General features: G+C 38.1%; 3 protein-coding genes across 3 annotated transcripts; all 3 read right to left on the minus strand.

The window, feature by feature from the left end:
- Positions 1-573: 573 nt before the first annotated feature.
- Positions 574-5039, minus strand: LOC116124455 (AP-1 complex subunit mu-2-like). The gene is made up of 11 exons (XM_031410188.1): positions 4757-5039; positions 4288-4434; positions 4090-4152; positions 3818-3994; positions 3635-3738; positions 3021-3128; positions 2831-2927; positions 2526-2623; positions 1620-1761; positions 1370-1492; positions 574-953 (listed from the first exon to the last, which is right to left on the minus strand). The coding sequence occupies exons 1-11, from the start codon at positions 4883-4885 to the stop codon at positions 855-857; spliced, it is 1287 nt and encodes a 428-aa protein (XP_031266048.1). The 5' UTR covers positions 4886-5039; the 3' UTR covers positions 574-854.
- Positions 5040-5545: 506 nt separating this feature from the next.
- Positions 5546-8795, minus strand: LOC116124390 (lysM domain receptor-like kinase 3). The gene is given in 12 exon segments (XM_031410118.1): positions 5546-5710; positions 5784-5882; positions 6109-6247; positions 6393-6490; positions 6641-6675; positions 6678-6788; positions 6995-7100; positions 7180-7270; positions 7366-7504; positions 7733-7738; positions 7792-7989; positions 8138-8795. Coding segments are annotated over 12 exon segments (1845 nt in total).
- Positions 8796-9925: 1130 nt separating this feature from the next.
- On the minus strand, positions 9926-10583 carry LOC116124391 (oleosin 16.4 kDa-like). Its single transcript, XM_031410119.1, has one exon. The coding sequence runs from the start codon at positions 10581-10583 to the stop codon at positions 10041-10043; it is 543 nt and encodes a 180-aa protein (XP_031265979.1). The 3' UTR covers positions 9926-10040.
- Positions 10584-23616: the final 13033 nt, after the last annotated feature.

Below are 23616 nucleotides of genomic sequence, written 5' to 3' on the forward strand. Positions count from 1 at the left end.
CATTGATTAAAAATACTATAATTGTTCGAAAGCTAAGATTTCCAGAAACTATTAAGGGAAATTGATTTTTACTCATTCCATATGTTACGGAATTTTAATTATTTTTTTCCTTTTTTACGAAATTAGTGTTCGGGTCATATTTTCAAAAGTAATGGACTTAAAATGCGGCGTTTGCCATAAAAGGTGAGGAAATTTTCAGATATGCAAGGGAGTGTTGCAGAAGATGATAGAGAAAAGAAAGAAAAACAAAAAAGGTTTCTTCATAAAGAACATATTACTTTTACTTAGACTAAGGGGATTTTTTATACTTTGTTAGAATTGTGAATTAATTTTTCATTAATCAATATCATAGGATATATGTAATAAACCCTTGTATAAACAGTATTAAATATACAATCTCTTCAAGCTTTCATAATATAATAAAATCATATAATATAAGCTGATCACATTTTAATTTTACAAAAAAAAATTGTTGCAAACACAAACTCTTCAAGCCTTGATAAAATTATATAAACTGCTCACCTTGCACCAGAAAGAGAGCGAAAACCAACCGCCGGGAAAGATCAAAAACAATATAAGAAAGCACCCACTGCTCAATTTTACAACAAACATTATTTGTTCCCGCAGAAAATAATTGAACAAACTTTTTGGGAGATCAGTACACCCTAAAACAAATGTTACATTCAAACGATAATTAAAGCATAATGTTTAAAATAAAATAATGAAAAGCAAGGACCTTACTACAGAAACCAAAATTTTGAGAACATCTCCAATGAGAGGCTTTACCACCAAGCAGTTCCCAAGCCATATGATATATTTACGAGATTCATAATAGGAGTTACATATATGGACCTTTACATTAGTCTTAATTCATATTCACCAGCCATTGTTATGTATCTCACCCATGGAAGAGCCTGGTATCCGGATTTTTCAATGATCTTTAAGTATCGAACCTAGTGAAGCCAAATGTTAAATGGGCACATCAGTTGAAGTCAAACTAACATTTACATAGTGAGATACACTATCAAATGAAAAATTCCACGAAACTTCTTCTAAGAAACTTTTCTATCTTAGACGATAGGAGGTAAAATGCATGTCAAAATGAGATAAAACTTTTTGGGTGTGTGAATGAATTAATTTTGATACCTCACCAGAAGGAAAAAGTACGTATTGTAAAATATACTAACAGGGTATAAGGCCAATAATCAGAGTGCATCAATATGCTTGCTGTAAAACAGCATTTAATGTGTAGTTTAGACATGAGCAGGCTTCCAGTACATGCAACACCAACTAGAAACCCATTATGGACCCAACTTCTGATACTGGGGTTTGGTTTAAGAAACTGAGAAAATGATATTGATAAACATACCTGAATCCCTGAGACAGTAAAATATGGTATCTCAAACTTCACACGGATGGGAGCCTTTCTATCAGGAGTTGCTTCTTCAGCTGTTATACTAGGAAGACTAAACTCAGCCCTCAACATATACTCCTACACAATTTCATTGAAAACATGGTTAGAAAAATGTGAGGGAGTCATTAGAACCAAGTAAACATAAGTTGTCAGATATACATGGCATGCTGACATTTAATAGAAACAGCCATAAACCAAATCTTACCCTATTACCCGGGAAAGATTTGATCTTCCAGACCAAAGCATCATTCTCAGGAGCATATGCTGCTGACCCCATTGATGTCCGAACATTAGGATTTGTAGAATCAGATGGGACAGGCAACTCGATTTCAACATTTGTTGCAGTGCTGATGCAGAATCAGTGAATAATTCAGAATAAAACAATGGTCCTCTCAATTTAACTCTACCAAGTTATATATCAAATAGCTGTGCAAAGCAAACAATTCATAGCCCATGCACACCACAGCCCTACCCATTATTTATAGGAAAATAATACAGTCACCGATAGTAGTACACCGAATTTGTGCACCGAATGATGTGGCAAAATCCTGACCGTTGATTAATTTTAACTTAATATTAATCAACAGTCAGAATTTTGCCACGTCATTCGGTGCACTACCGTCGGTGGCTGTAGCATTACTCTTATTTATAATGGAACCGGCCCAAAACAAAAGGATATCACTACAAAAGAAATTTGACCATTAAAATCTTATAGATTCCTGGAAGTGACCCTTCTTGATACACAGCACAAACTAAAAAAGTTATAGACAAGAATCTTTTAAATCCACTGGTCAGTAATTATTTAAACATTTCAAATCTATGTAATAAGTAAATTTGACATCCACTGGTTATTCAGACTAAATCCCCTCTTCAAGAAGTATCTAAAATGTAATAATAGCTTTCGGTTATTGACTAGAAAAGAACAACCTTATGAATGCCATTGACAGGATATTTTCTGAAGAATTCAGAAATATCCCTCCCAAAAAAGGGGGGGGAAAAAAAAAAAAAAAAGAAAAAAAAAAACATTGAGGCCACTAAAATTATTATCTGTTTCTTTCTGTCTCTCAAGTAAATTGGTACTTTCGATTCTGTTACGATAAAAATATTTTACCTGCGCTCCTTAAACTGGCTCCGTGCTTTCACCATAATTTCAATGCGACTTCTAGAATGCTTTTCAACTTGAGCTTCCACCCAAATGAGAGGTTTCACCTGAGAACTCACAAAAATTGAGCTTAGATGCTTCATGTTTGAGAAAATCTAAATACAGTATGATATCATAGTTGGAGTTTTGTGCATAGATGTTATGGAAGGCAACAAACTTGTGGTCTAACTAGCCCATTAAAGGTAAAAAAAAATAATTGAAAATGGCTATTGAAAACATGATAAACCATATGACATTTAAAACATGAGATGAACCTGAGTACTGAGTCTGTATGTCATGAGATCAAAGGATCCATCAGGGGGAATGAAGGATATTGTCCTATCATTTTCAAAGCGAGCCAAGCGTACACACCTAATACAAGATTGATAATAAAAACATTTAGAAATAAAAAATAAGAAATATAATTAGGATAGAAATGATCACTTGAAATACGAGACAACATACTGATGAAACTTGGTATCATCCAGATCAATGGCTTTCCCTTTGGTTGTTCGACCTTGGGCCTCCAATAGTACTCTATCATTTAAGCCGAGTTTGCACTCAGGCATACCACTACAACAAATGAAGCATTGGAACATCAAAGAAAGGTGAAAAAGGACAAAATTTTTGATGAATTACGAATTGGGCAAAAGTCATCCTCGTTACTATAGCAGGAAACCGAAAGAACTTAGGCAAATATATCTTAATAAATTTGCCTGAGCTTAACCCCAACTCAATAATATAGAGCACAAGATACACATCAGAAGTGGCTCCACCTAAACCCAGGGTAGGGTCAGGTAAGGGTCAAGGGATTAACAGCCAGGGTAGCATGGATTGATCTCTAGCCCAGCCCAGTCTGCCCAAATTGCAGCACTAGTTAACATGGACATAGTAATCACTACCATACAGGTTCTCAAATTATAAGATGAGTTGTCATATTTGCAGGTCATAAAGTGTATGAAATAAACCACATGATATTACATAGTTGCATAAGTAACAAATAATTCTTTAAAAAACTCATCCTAAAAACTCTTTGCTTAATCTTAAACGATTAACTCAAACGGAAGATAAGCAAGTACCTCAAATATGTTCTCATCTTTAAAGCTCCTACAACATCTGAACGTATAATTTGCCCATTGCTGTTGACAAGTATATTGACACTTTCCACAACATCCAGAAAAACCTGGTTAAACAAGAATAAAACTTCCGTAAAACATAAAATTCATTTCATTAACAATAAATTGCTAAGAGAGATGACCTACTTCATTTTTCTTATACCGTATCCCTTCACTGCGCCATGATACTGCGTTTGTCACAGCCATGGGAGGACGCTGTGTAACTTCCATCCTATAGGCATCAGTCTTAATAAACTCACTCAGAATCTTAGCCTCAGTGAATTGCGGGAAACCGAAGTCCATTATTTCATCAAGTAACTCGTACTGCCAAATACACAATCATTAGTCTAAAACAATTAAGTGTTTGCTAAACATATATGTCTACATTCATTAGTGAAAAGGAACCATCACATTCTTACCACAACCACAAAATTATCTCTCAAAGATTCCTCTTCTAATTCTTCAAAATAATGTTTAAACACCTGCATATAGAAGAACATTAAGTAAAAGATAAAAATAAAAAATAAAATAAAAAGAAGTCCAAATTTCTATATGATAAAATATAATTTGTTAACAATAAACACAGGAGTAGAAATAATTGAAAAGAGAGCTCTTACATCAACTACACGATGCAAAAATAGCAGAATACTGGCAGCATTGCAATTCTGCCTCGATGCCGCCATCAAGTAAACATTGTTGTGTTGTATAAACATGTATGACACACCACTGTCGTATACCACAGGATCTTGTGACTGTGGATCACCCTGAAGCAGATCAAATTCAAAATTCAGTTGGCAAACTCTGTAATATCAGTCACTACTATCTGTTTCTTAAACCTAAAATAGAAAAACTAAGAATCCACAAAACTCTTCATTGAAACTACATTAGAATGATATTCACCAAGCACAGCAACTGTATATCCATTACAGATCAAGCATACTTTGAGAAATCAATTAAACTGTGTTTCCATTTACAATATATTAATCTCTACACTAAATCGAACGAAGATTCTGTAATAAGCAAAGCTAGACCGATACATATACACATAGTGATATAAATTTGCAAAGAGAGATTCGAATTTCTGACGTCTTTCTCGATAAGCTTGGTGAAGAAGCGCTCGGCTTGAATAGCAGAGACATCGCCGCGATAATCGCGCCAAATCAAGACACGTCCTTTGATGTCAAGAAGGAAAAGCGCCGAGGCGGCGCCAGCCATTTGCTGAGGAGGTTCACCGGCGACCGATCAAGCACGCACCAGATCCGAGTTGCAGATACGAATCTGGATTGACAATCGGAATTCAATAAAGTTATGGGTCACTGGAATTTCTTTATTTCTTTCATTAGTTCTGTTAGAAAATGTTTTTATGGAGTCAATAAACTGTAGTTTCTGCCACGCACGTGCCTCCCAGTTGAGACGAAATATATATAGATATGGGCTTATTTTCTGTTCACAAATATTGAAGCCCATACCCAGTTATGCGTATGGCTGTCTTCTTTTATTACTTTTTCCCTCTCAAAAAAAAAAAAAAATAATAATAATAATAATAATAATTTGATTCGGCCGAATTATTTTATATTAAGAAATTGTTTCTCTTGACATTCAGATGTCTCTCTCCCAATTTGGAAGATATATAAATCATTTACCTCTCGAATTTCGCTTGAAAATATTCCGCCATTTGCACAACTGACTGAAACATTATTGCAATGTTTGGGCCCAATTGGTTGAGCTACGAACCATACAAATGCCAACTTGTCTACAATCATCTAAAGAAATTCTTACAATACAATGGTTCAGACACAGACAGTGCCTTTTTTTTGGTAGAGTACAAATACATTATTTTTAAATAAGGGAAGTTGATGAGTTAATCATTGTTTACTATCTTGCATTATACAAGCCTGTAAAAACCTGGCTAGCCCCACTAAGGGAGGCTTCCCATTCTATTGAGGACATCAAGATTTGGGATAGTGTTTGTACAATTTCTCGCATTTCTGGTCTGTCTGCTGCTTCTTCACTCAAACAATTTTCAGATAATTCTGCCATCTGTAGTAGGTAAGAAGTTAGATCAAGGGCTTAAAGAAATCTATTTATAGGTATTGCTGCATTATTAACTAACCTTGTAGACTTGCTCCATGGGATAGCTTCCACTTAGATTAGGATCTACATCGGCTTCCAAGGCCGCTTCTGAGTCTTGATGTCGGAATATTGTGTTTATCTAATCATGTTTTAGTCACAAAATTATAACAATGTTAGGGAAATTACACATGACCAATCAAATCTCAGGCGTATTCATTAATCTAATTGTAAATTGTAGTTACAGTGATTGGCTTGAATTAGGCTCCAGAACACTAGGATGGTAAATTGCCATGTTTAGCTAGGTTTTAGTCACAATTCTGCATTATAGAGCAAATAATGATGAGATTGTTCCAATGTTAACTTACAACTGAGATCAATGACTTCAATTTGTTTGGTTCCTTCTTGTCACGAGCAAGCGCACACTGACCAGTTACAAGCTCTGCTAGAACTACTCCGAATGCAAACACATCAGTTTTGGATGTCATTTGTAGCTCACGCGCGGATCTTGCAAAGAGCAGGTGGTGGTAAGATTACTATCATAAATAACATAAGAATATAGGCATGTGCTGGTTTAATTCTGCTCTTTAACTTCATATAATGGTTAATTTACTTTATTTACAAGAATAGTGAAAAAGAGCTTAGAACTTACTCAGGAGCGATATAACCTGGCGTTCCAACGAGTCGTGTTGCTACAAAATCTTCTTCATTTGATCTTTCTACTAGCCTTGCCAGTCCAAAATCTGCTACCTATGAAAACAGCCTCAAGCTAATTTGATTCCAGGAACGCTTTATGTGACTGGAAGTATATGAAAGAGCAGAGAATACATATAGAATTGAAGCAGTTGTAGGCACGCACACACTCACTCCTACCATTGATTGGTTAATTTAAAAAAGTACCTTTGCTCTGTGTCCCTGATCAAGTAGAATGTTGTTTTTATATCACGGTGCACATACCGTGCTTTTGTGTGATCATGAATATATTCAATCCCCCTTGCAGCATCAACTGCAATATGGACTCTTGCAATCCATGAAAGGGGCGATCGACCTGATAAAAATTGCTTGTGTAAGAAGTAATGAGGAATAAACTATCCTCCTGTAATATTGAGCGTTATTGTTCTTTCTCCCCTTCTTCTTTGAGGAATAATCTACTAGTATGTTCATAAGCTTACTAACTGAATATGCAGCACTCACTCAGCTAAAAAAACATGTTTCAAGATGCACTGCTTCTCATTTAATCAATTGTAGACATACCTTTCAATAGGGGGTCATGAAGATGTTCGTTGAGTGATCCGTGCTGAACATACTCATATATCAAATAGAAGTGGTTGTCGCTGCTTGCATATCCTAGCAGCTCCACCTAATTAATAAGCTTGGTCAGTAGGATTACAATACCTTATTTCACTTATGCAGGTACATTGTTTGAGATTATTTCTTACCACATTTATGTGATGTATCTTGCACAATACTTTAAGCTCTGAGATAAATTCCTTTGACCTGCTAGATTTCATTTTCTTAATTGCTACTTTCCTGTTACATTCATCCAAGGTCTCACACTTAAGTTTGAACTGATGAAAATTCAGTTTGGTTAAAGCATAAAATGAACTTAAATTAGGGAGAACTACCATACCTGTTCTTTTAAAGTACCAACATATACACTACCATATCCACCTTCTCCAATTTTCATGCTGTCGTCAAAGTTACATGTGGCTTCCTCGATCTCCTCCACACTATATATAACTGGTCTTTCAGAATCAAAGGTCGCTGCATCAAGCAGGATTTGCTTCAAATGAGCTATCATTAGCTTAATTTAATTCATTCTAAATTTATGTCTCCTAATTATCTGATTTCATGGGTTTTGGTCGTGATTAAACTAATGATGAACTGTTTAAAAGACCGGACAAATATAAAGACCTCTAAATTAAGTTGCCTAGTCTTTTTGTTTTTAGCAGATTATTTTGGGTTTCTTCCAGATTTCTTGTACACTTTAACCTATGTCTAAAATTCATCTGAGTTATTAAATGTTCAAACCGAGTTGACGCTTATCTGACCTTCAATGTCTTGTTCATGAAGGCGCTGCTGCAAGGAGGTTTTCCTTGCACTTAGAATTTTACTACCAGCTTTTGGATCTTCTTCTCTGCTTACAAGGTTTCTGTTTCTTCTTAGAAAGAATAGAATCAATGCGCATACTGAAAACAAAGTGGCTGCTGACAGTAGGCTTACAATTATTATCAATCTGTGTCCTTTTCCTAGCTTGATGAATGAGAAAAAAGTTAGTTTCCTTGTACATCAGAACAGTTTTTATCTTTAAGCTGAGGTAAAATTAGCAGATATTTGAAGATAAGTTTAGATTGCATTTAAGAATAGTAATTCGCTAAATCAAGAAGAATGACTAACCTCGCCTGCGGGCTCGAAATCCTCTTTTCTGTCTCGGCACAAATAGCACCCATCCAACATCTATAAAACTTGGATCCTGAGTCAATCTGTCATTTAATTTCTCAATCCCACTGATCTCAGCTGATAGAAGTTCAGCAATCTCTGATAAAGTATCATGCTCTTGAACTGTATATGTCACCACCTCTTGAGATTCCACTTCAACACATCCACATACAAGGTGAATTGTTATCCTATCTCCAGTAACAAACAGCTGCTCTACTCGTGCAACCTCCCAAGCTTGACCACTATAAAACTCACCAGAGACATTAAAAAATGTGTCACCTGATTGCACTTCATAAATAATGTCATAGAAGTATCCACGGGTGCCATTTACATCTTTGCAACTACAGGGAACCGATACAATATAATCTTGTTTGAGGTCACGGGATATGGGGGTAATATCAGATGTGTTCACTGAGTAGAAGGAGGCTATTTGTTCAATTGAGTAGCCTCTAGAGATGTGATATGCAAAAGAATTACACGTCTGAATGTGATTAGAGCAGTCAAAAGGGTATATTGCTGATTTGATGAAGACATTAGAGGAGACAACACTTCTAAAGACAGTGATCAAGAGTGGGATGAGAAGAAAGACGTAATGTTGGTGGTTTGAGGAAGCCATCTCTCTGATGGAAATTTGAATAATTTGCTGAGATATGTGATGGATAATATGTCTTCGGTTCAGTTTTTGCTGTTACATTTTTGTTATTTTGGTAAGATTGCAACTATGTCAAAGTGATAAAATATTTTAGCTTATTCTGCCAAATATGTTGAAAGGAATGCTTTCAAACAAATTGTGTTAAATGGACAACACTTCTTGTTGTTGCTGCTTGTTCTTTCTCATTCCTAGTACAATAAACTAAAGTCCCTTTCCAAGGCGGCATGTTGCCTTATTTTATGTTGCTAATCAGCCAATTTTGAATTCAACTTCCTTTTATATGCTGACATAAACTTCTTACTCTTCTCCTTGTCTTCTTCATGCTCTCGTTCAGTATGGAGGCCAGTGTCTGGATGCTCATGGAATTTTATTAGCACATTCCATCCTTTCCTCTTTTCCCCCAAAAAAACAAAAACATTTTTTAAAATAAAGGATTTCGTCGTCAGATGCCGAGAAAAATCCAACCAAATACATAAAAATGGGAAATGTAAGAGGATCAGCGTCAGGTTCAGGCATTGTTTCTCTATTACTGGAATTTCATTATCTGGTAAGATGTGTCATGTGGGTGAAAAGATAATCCATTCTTGGGAGTGAACTGTTTAGTTTTCTCCAGTTTATGCAATAGTCACATTGTTGAACGAAAATGAAGAGGGAGCATTTATGTAGTAAGTTTAACATCAGGGGTTCAGTTACCTCTTGCTACTCACATCTTACTGACTATGAAAGCTCCCAATCTTTTCTTGAGCATCGCAAAATTCCTGGAAATTGCTGCTCTCCTTTACTGGCTTTCATAATATAATTCTCTGTTGCGGTCACCACTTCTATTGAATTGCCTAATCTCATTCTCATCCATTTTGCGAGTCCAGTCAAGACCAACACCCATTTTCTGCAATATCTGCAGTGACCAGTGTTGAACTTCAAAACATGTATGATATATTGGCATCAATTCACCAATATTATGTACTTGTAACAGAAATTTATTAAGAAAGTAAGTGATCTTACACAAAGAGAGAACAACTTAAGCATATAAACAAACAGTAAAGAAAGAACACCGTTGCATTCAACAGTATCCTTATTACAGTTTTGCCACACAGTCAGACTAGCATTACAAACTTAATACTCTAAAACAACATTAAAAGACAATGACCCGATTCGGCCCACTGGCCCTCAAGGCCTTGCACACTATTTTGTAACCTCAAGCTTATGTGTTCACTCCTTGTTATCCTTGTTAGAATCCCTTTCCCTTCCAGTTTTCACTCCTTCCTTATGATCCTTAGCTTCCCTTCCACTTTCCTGGGCCTTGGCTTGGACCGTCTGGGCCATTTCTCTAGTTTTTGGGCCTACTTGGCCCGCAGTCTCCTGCGCGAGCCGCTTCAGATGGTCCATCTGTTCGGGAACTGGCATTCTCCGAAGAGAATTGGCCATCCAAGATAAGGCAGAGAGAGCGGTGATTCCAAAGGCTCCTGACGTCAAGAAACCAGTGATAGCCAAGCCAATGACGAGAGCTGCAGGGACCAAAACCGGGCTGAAGATGACAAAAAGCGGCGTGGTGATAGCAAGGCCGATGAGTGTTCCGGCCAGGGTCAGTCCAGAAAGGAGGAGAAGAGTGCCACCGACTGGAAGAAGAGTGACAAGTGTAAGAAATTGTGATTTTGATGGAGCTCTTTCAGGAAGCATGCCTTTGAAGGCTTCATTTGGGTGGTACTGCTGCTGGTGGGGGTGACGCTGGTGTGTTTGGCGGTGGTCAGCCATTGAGGATGTTTGATGTTTGATGTTTCTGATTATGAGTGAGAGAAAGAGATGGAGGTGATATATTGAGGTGTGTATTTTTATGGAGGAGGTGGTGGTTTACACGTGGAAAATGGGAACACAGCTGGTTGAAAGATAGAAGTTGATGTTTGCATAAGAACTTCTGCTTTTTGATAATTTTATTGCATTTCTTTCGTTGTTGAATATGGGGCTTGGTGCAACGGCGATGCACTTTTTGGAGCTTTGTGAATGCTTCGGAAAATGAAATATTTTATGTAACGCAGTCAGTCTCGCAGTCGAAATTAATAACGACAACCCGTAAAATTAATTATCTGACTAATACTAATTACTAATACTAATACTAATACTAATACTAATACTAATACGGTAATACCTATACTGTCCCGTTAATAAACAAGTACTGTAAGTCTGTAATTAATTTCTTGACAACATCAATTGCCTTCCCAAACAATGTTATCATTTGCATTGTCATTTAAACTTAACGTGGTGCAGCAGTTTTTTTATGCCTAAAAAATCAGGCTGACGTTAGTCTATATCAACAAACACCAATCAGAGTTCAAGAAGATTTTACGCTGTTCAAGAACTGTCATGTTGCTCCATGACAAAAAGAATATAGTTGTCACCAACTTAGTAGATTCATGTTTCATCTATGAGTGTATGAGGACCGCATACATGTCCAAGGCTTAGATAATTTGAGGATATTTCTTAAGTTATCAGCCAATGGAAGGTAAGGAAAGACTTTCACGGTACTCACCCACTTGCAGATTTGTAATCATTATCTTGAATTCTCCTACTATAAATAGAGAACTCCCCCTTTCATTTTCGGAATTCTGAAACTGAACCCTCATTCTGATTGTAATCTTTATTTTCAGAACAAAAATAACCTACGGGAAAAAGACTGACTTGATATTCTCTCTGAATACTCAGTTATTGTACCTCTGTTTGTTGTTCGCTATACGCAACCTCTTGTAATCTCTTGCATATAAAAGAAACAGTGGACATATGATTCGCTTTAAGCATTCGAACCACTTTAAAAATCACATCTCTCATTTATTATTCAGTCTTTGTATCTAATTATAATCATTCACATGTAATTTCTAAGAACGCCTTAGCACTTTGCACGTGCGAGTCATTAGTGTCAAAATCACGCATCAACAGTTTGGCGCTAGAAGGAGGGTCTGATTCTATATCCACTCTTCATTCAAAATCTCTGATTAATCAATTCTACTTGAGAACAAATGGCTCGTGGTTTTGAAACCGAGTGAACTAGCACCAACAACGAGGAAATCCCCTGGGTACAGGATGTTACTTCTCCCGAAGTGCCTCCAATTCCTCAAGGTACCGCAGCGGACATTCCCTCGAACTCTCAACTCGATCCACCTGTGATGAATTACCTGGAGAGGTTCAATAATACTCTCCAAACGGTTAACTAAAGGTTAGATCGTTTGGATCAGGTCGTACCGCCCAATTCTGACAAGGTGGTACCACCTCCAAAAATGCATGTAGGTCGCACTAAAGGGTGAAAATGGGCGAAAACTCATACCACGCGCACTACAGTGCGTAAAAATAATGGAAAGCAGGTGGCTGACAATAGGCAAGAGGCTCGATTGGGCCAGTGAATATTAGTAGTGAGGCAGGTAGAATACTTGTGGCTTTACGACTTGGAGGTATGTCACATCATAAGTCGTCTCACGCCACATCGCATGGGCACCCCCACAAGAGTGCAAGACATGGAGATTCTCACTATCGTCGGAATGATGGTTCCGACCATCACCGCGAGGGAAATACCCACCGAACACTGGTCGGTTTTGACCACCGTAGAGGTCAGGATAACTCCCCAAGCCATTTAGTGCCTTCACATGGCTCTAGCCAGCATGTGTCAAGGTATGCCAGAGGTTCTGACTGAGGCAAAGAAGAGTTTGATTTACGGTATTTCCTCAATAGCAATCATGGGGAGCGAACTCACATTGCAGAAAGTGATCCTCAGGTGGCTCTGCTTCCTCAGATTGAGGAGTTACAACAAGCTTTAGATCAGCTTAGAGCTTAGCAGAATGAGTGAGGGCAGGTTGTTGAGGCGCCTCTCTTTTCTCCAGCAGTGTTGACTGCTCCTATCCCGTCAAGGTTTAGAATGCCCGATATGCAAGCATTTGATTGGAATTTTGATATGCAGGATCATTTCTATGAGTTTAACGACCTCATGGAGCTTCACCAAGTTTCCAACTTGGCGAAATGTCGCTGCTTAGTAGTGACTCTGACCATGCTAAGCACTGGTTTAGATCGCTTCCGCCAGGATCTATCAACTCATGATAGTAGATGAGTTCGTTGTTTTTTAGACACTTCAAGGCTAATAGGAAGTTCTCAATGCTGTTGAGTAATCTGAGCAACATACGACAAGAAAGGAATGAATCCCTCTAATCTTATATCGACAGGTTCCATAGGGAGTTGAACAAGGTGGCTAATACACTTGAAGATTCAGTTTGAACTCTTATTATTGCGAGAGTTCGCCCACAAACCGACCTGTAGAAGAAACTGCAATTCGAGGATGATATTTCCTTCACCCGCTTCTACAATTTCACTGAGAAATATCTTAGAATTAAAAATTCAGTGGTTGCTTTGAATCTCCACGACCCCGTTCCTTCAACCAACACTCCTAGTCGGAGGGAGGAAAACCGAGGAGAGAGTAGTAGAAGGCTTGATCGCAAATGAGCTAATGACGATCAGGGAAAGGGAAAGAAACAAGGGTTTAAGCCCAAGAAATCTTATGCCCAAGTTCCTCATCGCGATCGCAACAAGAATCAGTACACTCCATTGAACACATCAGTATCAACTATTCTGGATAAATAAAAAAAAAACTAATCTGCTTGGAGAGCTAGAGCCCATGAAAAATCCCCCTTCTATAAGAAACAACAAGAAGTATCGTTGTTATCATTAGGACAATAGGCATCATACTGATGAATGCCGAGCTCTTAAGCAGGCTATTGAAGACCTCATTAAAAAGGGGCAGTTCAAGAAGTATGTTGATGATTCGACTCCCATTCGGGAGAATGATTAAGAGGACGATGGGAAGAAGCATCATCGTCGCAAGGGCCTTCATTTCGTCAGAATTATATTTAGAGGGTCGCACCTCGCAAGGAATTCTCGAGGCACTTAGGATAAGTACGCTCAGGAAGCTTGTCATGACCCCGCTAGTGTGTTAAACATGGCACAGTGACCTACTAAGGTGTAGAAGGATGAGGAGATTACCTTCTTAGAGAAAAATGCGGTACTATTGCATCACCCTCATGAGGATGTACTCTTCATCACGACTGAAATAGGTCAGTGCAAAGTCCACAGAATATTGGTGGATAATGGGAGTATCTTCAAGGAAATGTAATTGGAAGAGGCAAATCCGAAGCCCACTACTATCCCCCTCTATGGCTTTACAAGGGACCATTTGATTCCTAAGGGAACGATTGCACTTCCTGTCACTTTGGGTGAAACCCACGAAGTGACCAAGATGATAGAATTTCTAGTGGTAAATTGTCTGTTTGCTTTCAATGGCATATTGGGACGACCTCTACTCCGGAACTTCAAAGCTGTCACCTTTATCTATCATTTGAAGATAAAATTTCCCACTCAGACGGGGTGTAGAGAGGTCAAAGGGTCTCAACGTGAATCTCACGACTTATATGTAAAACTAGTGTAGATAGCATGTAAAGGGAAAAGGAAGCCAATGGGTGTTCTCGAGCAGGCTATGGCGATTAGTAGGATCAAACCACAATTAAGTCTAGTGAAAGACATCATAAATCTTCGTGTTCAGGAGGAGTATTCCTACAGTGGGCCTGTTGAGACTCTATTTGAGGTATTAGTCGACCAGAATGAGCCGACTCGTGTATTAAGAATCGAAAACAATCTTAGCACTCAATTCGCTACCGACCTAACGAGTTTCCTCAGGCAGAATATAAATGTTTTTGCGTGGACTTATGCTGACATGATTGGGATCAGCCCGAATGTAATATGTCATGCACTCAACATCGACAGTGAGATCAAGCCAGTTCGCCAGAAAAGAAGAGCCATAGACCCAAAGCGTTATGTTGCTCTTAAGGTTGAGATGGATAAGCTCCTCTCAATCGGGTTTATTCGAAAGGCTCATTCCAAGTTGGGTCACCAATCTTGTTTTGGTGAAGAAACCCAACGGCAAATGGTGAACCTGTATTAATTTCACAAATCTCAACAAAGCTTGTCTGAAGGACAGTTTCCCTTTACCCAAAATCGATTAGCTCGTTGATGCCACTTCTGGACACGAGCTATTAAGCTTCATGGATGCCTACTCGAGGTATAATCAAATCCCAATGTACACGTTCGAGGAGGAGCATACCTCGTTTATTACAGATCGAGGACTATACTGCTATAAAGTGATGCCCTTCGGTCTAAAAAATGTTGGGGTGACCTACCAGCATTTGGTTAATCGTATGTTTTTCAAGCAGATCAGAAAATCAATGGAGGTCTATATTGATGACATGTTGGTCAAGTTGCATGTCACTTCTAATCACATAGCTAACCTCGCAGAAATATTCGACATACTCTAAGGATATAGAATGAAACTTGATCATCTTAAGTGTTTGTTTGGAGTATCCTCAGGAAAATTTCTAGGGTATATGGTTAACCATCAAGAAATTAAAGTCAACCTCGAGAAGATCCAAGGTCTCCTAGATATGAAAAGTCTTGCCAATCGAAAGCAAGTTCAGAGCTTGAATAAGAGAATAGTGGCTCTCAGTTGCTTCATATCATAGCAACAGATCGTTGTTTGCCATTCTTCTATATACTCAAGGCCAACAAGAGATTTGAATGGACTCTAGAGTGTGAGCGAGCCTTCCAAAGCATAAAAAAGCACCTTGGAAAGCTACCTCTTCTATCCAAGTCCCTTCCCAAGGAAATCTTATTTCTCTACCTGTCTGTCTCTCAATATGCAGTCAGCATAGCTCTCATTCGGGAAAAGGGCAGAATTCAGTGGCCAGTGTATTACACGAGTAAACGACTACTGGACGCTGAGGCTCAGTATCCAAAGATGGAATGATTAGCTTATAACTTGCTAATCGCTTCCAGGAAGCTGCGACCTTACTTCCATGCCCGCACCATCCATATTTTGACCAACTTCCCATTCAGGAAAGTCCTTCAGAAGCCAACGGCTTCAGGTAAGTTGCTTAAGTGGGCTATAGAACTGAGTCAATTCGATCTGCATTATAGACAAAAAACAGTAATTAAAGGGCAGGCTATTGCTGACTTTATTTTGGAGTTCTCTTATCAGCTAGATCGAGAATCCGAACAGCTAGCCAGTGAATTTGTCTAGGAAACTGTTAGAAACTTATCAACCTAGAGTCTTTACATTGATGGGTCTTTGATAAGAGCTTGAAATTTTATATTTTCTTAGTGATTTAATTCGATTATTTATGGAAAAATGTGTTTAAATTGTGGAATTTGAATTAATTCTTTCATAAATACCTTTTACGGGATCACGGGTGTATTTTGAGTATTTTCAGGTTCAAACAGATATTTGAAGGGAAAAGAATGATGTCGAGGGAATTCATGACGCGTAGGAACAAACGGTACAAGAATCAAAGTTGAAACGAGAAAGTTGTGACGCGTCGAAGATACAATGTAAAATCTGGAAATCCTTCAAGATGAGCATGCTTCGATGTTTCTATCATAACTTGAGCTATAGAAATTAGAATTTGACGATGCTGGTGGATTTGGAAAGCTTATTAAGACAGATACAAAGTTCATGTTGATGACTTTACCAAATTCTGAAGATCACGTACTCATTGGGCAGAAAGAACGATCACTGCAGCGACTATTCTTACCGCCGCGGTGATGGGTCATGGACCTGTTAGGTTAATGCATTATCCTAGTCCAAATCTGAATGGGTTAAGGCATTTAACTTTTTCCTAAGTAAGATCAAAACCCTAAGACTATAAATAAGGGTCTTTAAGTAGTTTTGAGGGAGTTTTCTAGAGAAGGAGAAAGGACAGCTACTATTTTGAAGATCAGAATTCTTGAAGTTCTCGTTCACCAATTGGAGAAGTGTTTATATTTGTCTTTCTTGAACTCATGTTATTGAATACAATGATGGTTTTTGTTATTGCAACTATGAACTAAATCTCTTTTCTAGGGCTAAAGATGTAGCCCAATTTATGAATATGTGTTGACGTTATCTTTATTGATTTCTTATTGAGCATTAATTCTAAGTTTTATTATTGTGTGTAATGCTTTCAATTCTTAAGGATCCGAGGGTTGAATGATATCATGGGATTGGGTTGAGATCGAGAGATGAAACTTGATTTGTCTAAGGTAATAAAACCATAGATTGAACGAACGCTACAAAGAAGAATCCCAAGGAACAAGCGCATGCAATCACCTTGTGGAGTGCACGAATTTTGGAAAATTCAGAGGGTGAAAAACAAAAGCAAGATCAAGAGAAAGATTTGAAGGAAGAGCAGAAGAATGATCGTCGTGCCGATGAAATTAATCACCGCAGCGATCGTGAGAATTCGAAGAAGCTCGTCAGCAAGAAGGACGATTTTTGCGACGATGAATCTGGTGGCTACGGCGAGCATGCATCTGAGCAAAAACTTTCTTCGAGCCAAGCAACCCTTCCATACCCACAACGGTTAAAGAATCAGAAGTTTGATAAGCAATTCGGTAAGTTTATTGACATGTTTCGAAGTTTACATATTAATATCCCTTTTGTTGATATGCTAGAACAGATGCCGAAATATGCAAAGTTTTTGAAGGAGATCCTCACGCACAAGAGAAAATTCGAGGAACACGAGAAAGTTATGTTAACGGAGGAATGCATCGCGCTGATTCAAAAGAAACTACCACCTAAACTACAAGATCCAGGGAGTTTTACTATCCCTTGTATTATTGGTAGTTGTTATTTTAATAAGGTTTTATGTGATTTAGGGGCAAGTATAAATTTAATGCCGTTTTCCATTTACAGGAAGCTTGGATTAGGGGAAGTGAAGCCAACCATCGTGTCGCTCCAATTAGCTGATCGATCGATAACATATCCTAGGGGGGTGGTAAAAGACGTCTTGATTAAGGTAGACAAACTGATTTTCCTAGTAGATTTCATAGTGTTAGACATGGAAGAAGATAGGGAAATACCTTTAATTTTAGGATGACCTTTTCTAGCCACGGGTAGAACATTGATAGATGTCCACCTTAAGGGTAGAAGATGAGCAAGTAGAATTTGATGTTTTTGAATCTATGAAGCGTCCATTTGAATTAGGCTCATGTTTTAAGATTGATGTTCTCGACAACATAGTGGAGCAGAATTTTGAAGAAAGCTACCCCATTTTCTCTTTAGAGAATTGTTTGATGAATTCTAGAGATCATGAGGATGAATTGATAGTGAAGAGATAAGAGAGTGTTTAAGATACTTAAATGCTCTACCACCCTTGGTTCGTCCTAAAGCTAAATCAATCAGAGAAATTGGAGCCGTGGTGTCTCAGTCCACTTTACCAATCACAAAGGCACCTACACTTGAGCTCAAGCAGCTACCATCTCATTTAAGGTATGCATTTTTAGAAGAGGATAAATTATTTCCAGTCATTATTAATGCTTCTTTGAATGTTGTAGAGGAATAAAAGTTGCTGCGCATATTGAGAAAATACAAGAAGACCATTGGATGGAAAATTACGGGTATAAAAGGTATCAGTCCTTCAATTTGCAATCACAAGATCCTAATGGAGGAAAGTTATAAGCCTACCGTCCAACCACAAAGAAGTTTGAATCCATCAATGCAAGAAGTGGTCAAGAAGGAGGTGTTGAAACTCTTAGATGTAGGAATAATATATCCAATTTCGGATAGTGCATGGGTAAGTTCAGTCCAAGTAGTGCCAAAGAAGGGAGGAATGACAGTGGTCCGTAATGATAACAACGAGTTGATTCCAACACGAACAGTCACGGGATAGAGAGTATGTATCGACTATCGCAAACTGAATTTCGCGACTCGTAAGAACCATTTTCCATTGCCATTCATCGATCAAATGTTGGAGAGGTTAGCTGGCCATGAGTTCTATTGTTTCCTAGACGGTTATTCAGGCTACAATCAAATTGCTATAGCGCCAGAAGATCAAGAGAAAATGACTTTCACATGCCCATACAGAACATTTTCCTATCAAAGAATGCCTTTTGGCTTGTGCAACGCTCCTACAACTTTTCAACATTGTATGATCTTAATATTCTCTAATATGGTTGAGAAGTCCATTGAAGTTTTCATGGACGATTTTTCTGTTTTTAGAGATTCTTTTGATGATTGTTTGACTAACTTATCTAATGTTTTGCAAAGATGTGTTGACACTAACTTGGTGTTAAATTGGGAAAAATGCCATTTCATGGTACAAGATGGGATTGTGTTAGGTCATCGGATATCCGCGAATGGAATTGAGGTGGATCGAGCAAAGATTGAAGTCATTGAGAAACTACCACCTCCAAATTCAGTGATGGTTGTCAGAAGTTTCCTTGGGCCTGCGGGTTTTTATAGGAGATTCATACAGGATTTCTCTAAAATCTCTAAACCTCTATGTGATTTATTAGCTAAGGATGTTCCTTTTGATTTTAGTCAAGAGTGTTTAGATGCATTTAAGTGTTTAAAAGCAAAATTAATCTCTGCTCTTATTATTGTTGTGCCCGATTGGGAACTACCTTTTGAACTCATGTGTGATGCAAGTGATTACGCTCTATAGGCTGTTTTAGGACAACGAAAAGGTAAGGTTTTGCATGTGATTTATTATGCCAGCAAGACTTTAACGGGACCATAGTTAAATTATGCCACTACTGAAAAAGAATTTTTAGCAGTAGTATTCTTTATTGATAAATTTCGTTCTTATTTGCTAGGTACCAAGGTTATTGTGTACACTGACCATGCTGCATTGAAATACCTCCTATCAAAACGGGATTCCAAGCCAAGATTATTGCGATGGGTACTGCTCTTACAGGAATTTGACTTGGAAATTAAGGACAATAAAGGAATGGAAAATTAAGTAGCTAGTCATTTATCCCGATTAGAGTCCGATGAAGAAGTTCGAGAGGAAGAAAAGCCAATCAACGAATACTTCCCAGATGAGCAATTGTTTGCTATTCAAGAAGGGCCGTGGTTTGCAGATATCGCTAACTATTTGGCGCAGAAAGTATTGCCTCTTAGAATGAACTCCCAAAGATGAAATAATTTTTTTGCAGATTTAAAGTACTACTTTTGGGAGGATCCATTTTTGTACAAGCATTGCACCGATCAAATGATAAGAAAATGTGTGCCAGAGGAAGAGATGATGAATATTCTTCGTCATTGTCATTCAATGGAAATTAGTGGTCATTTTAGTTCGACAAAGACCGCCGCTAAAGTTCTTCAATCAGGATTTTTCTAGCCAACTCTTTTTAAAGATGCTTTTCATTTTGTTATGAGTTGTGATGAGTGTCAATAGGTTGGGAACATATCTAGGAGAAATTCCATGCCTTTAAATAATATCCTAGAAGTAGAGTTGTTTGTGTTAGAGTAGATGCTCTAGAGCCAATCAATTATTGTAGAATTGACTCTTTGTAATAATGTTCATTAATCAATAATAAAAGGTATTTTATTCTATATCGCGTAAATCATTATTATTGCAATATGTATTGATATATGTCCTTAGAATGGTAGAACCGTGACGAGGGTATCAAGTGTTTCAAATCTTGATAGTGAGAACCCTATGAGTACATATGGTGGCCATTCTAGAAACGTCCGTAGCCCCAGTATTATTCTGAAGTAAGGGCACAGATAATACGGTAAGGCTATCATAGTGTTGAACGACCCTGTCGAAAGGCAGTGACTGATCTCACTTGTCAATGTTGTTTGGTGACAACCTGGTGCAACACATGGGTGCTTGTTGTAGGCGGATATACCGCAAGTTCACTGGACTGACCCACCAGAGGATTTCATATGGATGGTAACCCCATTGTCTATGGAACAAATCCTCTAACGAATGGTGGTGCATGTGATCCTTAGACTTGAGATCACCGGAGCGCCTTGTGCACCGATTGGTGTAGTTTGACACTAGCCTAATGCAATTCTATTCAGAGCTGTTAATACGGTGGTGATTGGCTGCATTGAGGAGTGTATCAAGACTATGGTGGATTGACAGAGGATTCATCACTCCCGGGTACGGGAGAAGTTATCTCACGGCACACTTCAGTATATGGCAATGACACTAAAACTGTGGCCACATTGGGATTGAGTTGTTGCTCTATCTGGATTATAATACAGGTCATTGATCCAGAAACTGAATACATAATATCGAGAGTAACCGAAGGTTGACACTATTTATATTCCTTCGTCTCGTCGAGATAACGAATGATGAAAGGATCAAATTGTACGGTAACCATATCGTTGACAGGTAGCTACTTTGCTGAATCCGAATCTATCGGGTGGCCATGATGCCTTGCTAGGGGCCAATCTTGGTCTGTGTATTAGTAAGACGATTAATTGGTGTTAATCGCGATACTATACACTGCCGGTATGATGAGGAGCCTATGAGTCACACACATAGAAGATAATTTAAGAGCCAAGAAGAAAGAATGGTGTTTTCGTCTTTTTAGGCGAAAGGGTATTTTGGTAATTTCACAGTGCAATTAAATTTGCTGGGGTTGTAGCCTTTATTTAATTTGTAAGAAAAATTAAATAAGTGAAATTACGGTTAAAGGTATGTTCGCACATATTTAATTGAATCATCATTATTGTTAAATGTTAATTAAATATTAATTGATTTTAATTGAGATAATGATGAATTAAATTAAAATATCTAATTGGGAGTGTTTGGCAACATGGGGTGTTTGGATTGGAGCCCAATCCCATTCCATGTGGGAATAAGGCAACTTGGTTTGCCTATAAAAAGAATAGTGTTTGTGTGATTTGTCATTTTTGAATTCATATTTGCCTTTTGAAAGAAAAGAAAAACACATAACACAAAGAACACACTCTCCCACGCCACTTTCACTATTTTGATTGAAAAACAAATATTTCTTTTTCTTCTTGATTTCTTAAAGCCAAGGAGGATCTAGCAAATCTCTCCTTGGTTCTTGGTGGTTGTCTTCGTGTGGACTTCTTGGTTCGATCCTACACTTGGATCGGTAGCAAACACGTTCAGAGATAATATTGGCGGAGCCTCCAACGTGGGTATGAATCTAAACTTTAGATTTACTTTTTCTGCAGATTCTTGATATTATACATAAATTGTAAAATTTGTGCCTTGATTTTGGGCTTTAAGGAATGATCTACGGTTGTATAAAATTTTGTTTTCCGCTGCGCAACTGGGTCGTTTCATAACAGTTTGACATGTGGGGAATAGATTTTATAAGACCTTTTCCTTCCTCGTTTTCTAACCGTTTTATTTTTGTTGCTATAGATTATGTTTCGAAGTGGGTGGAAGCTGCAGCGTTGCCAACAAACGATGCTCGCGTAGTTGTCAAGTTCGTGAAGAAGAATATCTTCTCAAAGTTTGGCACGCCAAGGGCCTCTATCAATGATGGTGGTTCTCACTTTTGCAATCGCCAATTCGCAACATTGTTAAGCAAGTATGGGGTTACACATCAAGTTGCTACCCCATATCACCCTCAAACCAGTAGCCAAGTAGAAGTATCCAATAGGGAGCTAAAACGAATCTTGGAAAAGACAGTAAGCACCTCTCGAAAGGATTGGGCAACCAAGCTTGATGATGCATTATAGGCATATAGGACGGCATTCAAAACACCAACAGGAATGTCGCCCTATCGGATGGTTTATGGAAAAGCTTGTCACTTGCCAGTAGAGTTAGAACACAGGTCATATTGGGTAGTGAAGTTTCTGAACTTCGATCTACAAGCTGCAGGAGCAAAACGATTACTGCAACTCAATGAAATGGAAGAGTTTCGCAATAATGCATATGAGAATGCCCAAATCTACAAAGAAAAGACTAAGCAGTGGCACGACAAACATATCGTGAACAAGGAATTCAAGGAGGGCGATAAAGTATTGTTGTTTAACTCAAGACTACGACTTTTCCCAGGAAAATTGCGCTCAAGATGGTCTGGCCTGTTCATAATTCATTGTGTGTTTCCGCATAGGGCGATAAAGCTTCACCACCCGACGAAGTGAACATTCAAAGTCAACGGCCAAAAATTGAAACCTTATATTGAGAATGGGAATGAAGACGAGAGGGTTTCAATTTTTCTTCAAAATCCTAATTGACAACAGAAATGAGTCGAGCTTAAGACTTTAAACAAACGCTTTTTGGGAGGCAACCCAAGATTTTGATTCCGTTTGGTTTTTATTTATTTATTTTTATTTGTATTTTTCTTTCTTTTTAGTATTTTTTTGTTATGTTTTTGCATTATTCTTAGTTCATAATTTCAAATGTGTTGATTTTTTTTTTTTTTTTGTCAGGTCATCGGCAAAACACATTCAGGGAACAATCAGTCACTTCATAATCACGCCCGCTGTGGCGATACAAACCATCGCTGTAGCAAGCGAGAGTTTCGCGCACGAACAGAAGAGTAATCACACTCGCTGCAGCAACACATATCATCGCTACAGCGAGCGTTATTCCCGTGCGCAGCCATGACGAAATGCACGATCGCTGCAGCGACAGAGTCCATCGCCACAGTGATTACACAATTCCAACACGATATCGCGTTTATATCAGACTTGTTTTCCTTCCCTAACACATTTTCATTACATTCTTCTTTACCCTTCCACAGTTTTTCTCTTCACTAATTCCTTTTCCTTTCTTCATAATTCCTTCAACCCATCTTTAATATATACTCAATTGCTCACTAACACACTCAATTTCACATCACATTTCGCAGATCAAGGGAGCAAGTGGGATTTTCGAAAAAATCAAAGTTAGGGTTCCAAAAAGAAAATTGGGGGTTTTCGAAATTGAGCTAATCCATACCAATTCAAGGCACATTTGGACAGAATCAGGTTCAAGTAAGTGTTTCTCACCCATGTTGCATTGTAATT

This window comes from Pistacia vera, unplaced genomic scaffold, assembly GCF_008641045.1.
Source record: "Pistacia vera cultivar Batoury unplaced genomic scaffold, PisVer_v2 Contig152, whole genome shotgun sequence".
NCBI classification, from domain to species: domain Eukaryota; kingdom Viridiplantae; phylum Streptophyta; class Magnoliopsida; order Sapindales; family Anacardiaceae; genus Pistacia; species Pistacia vera.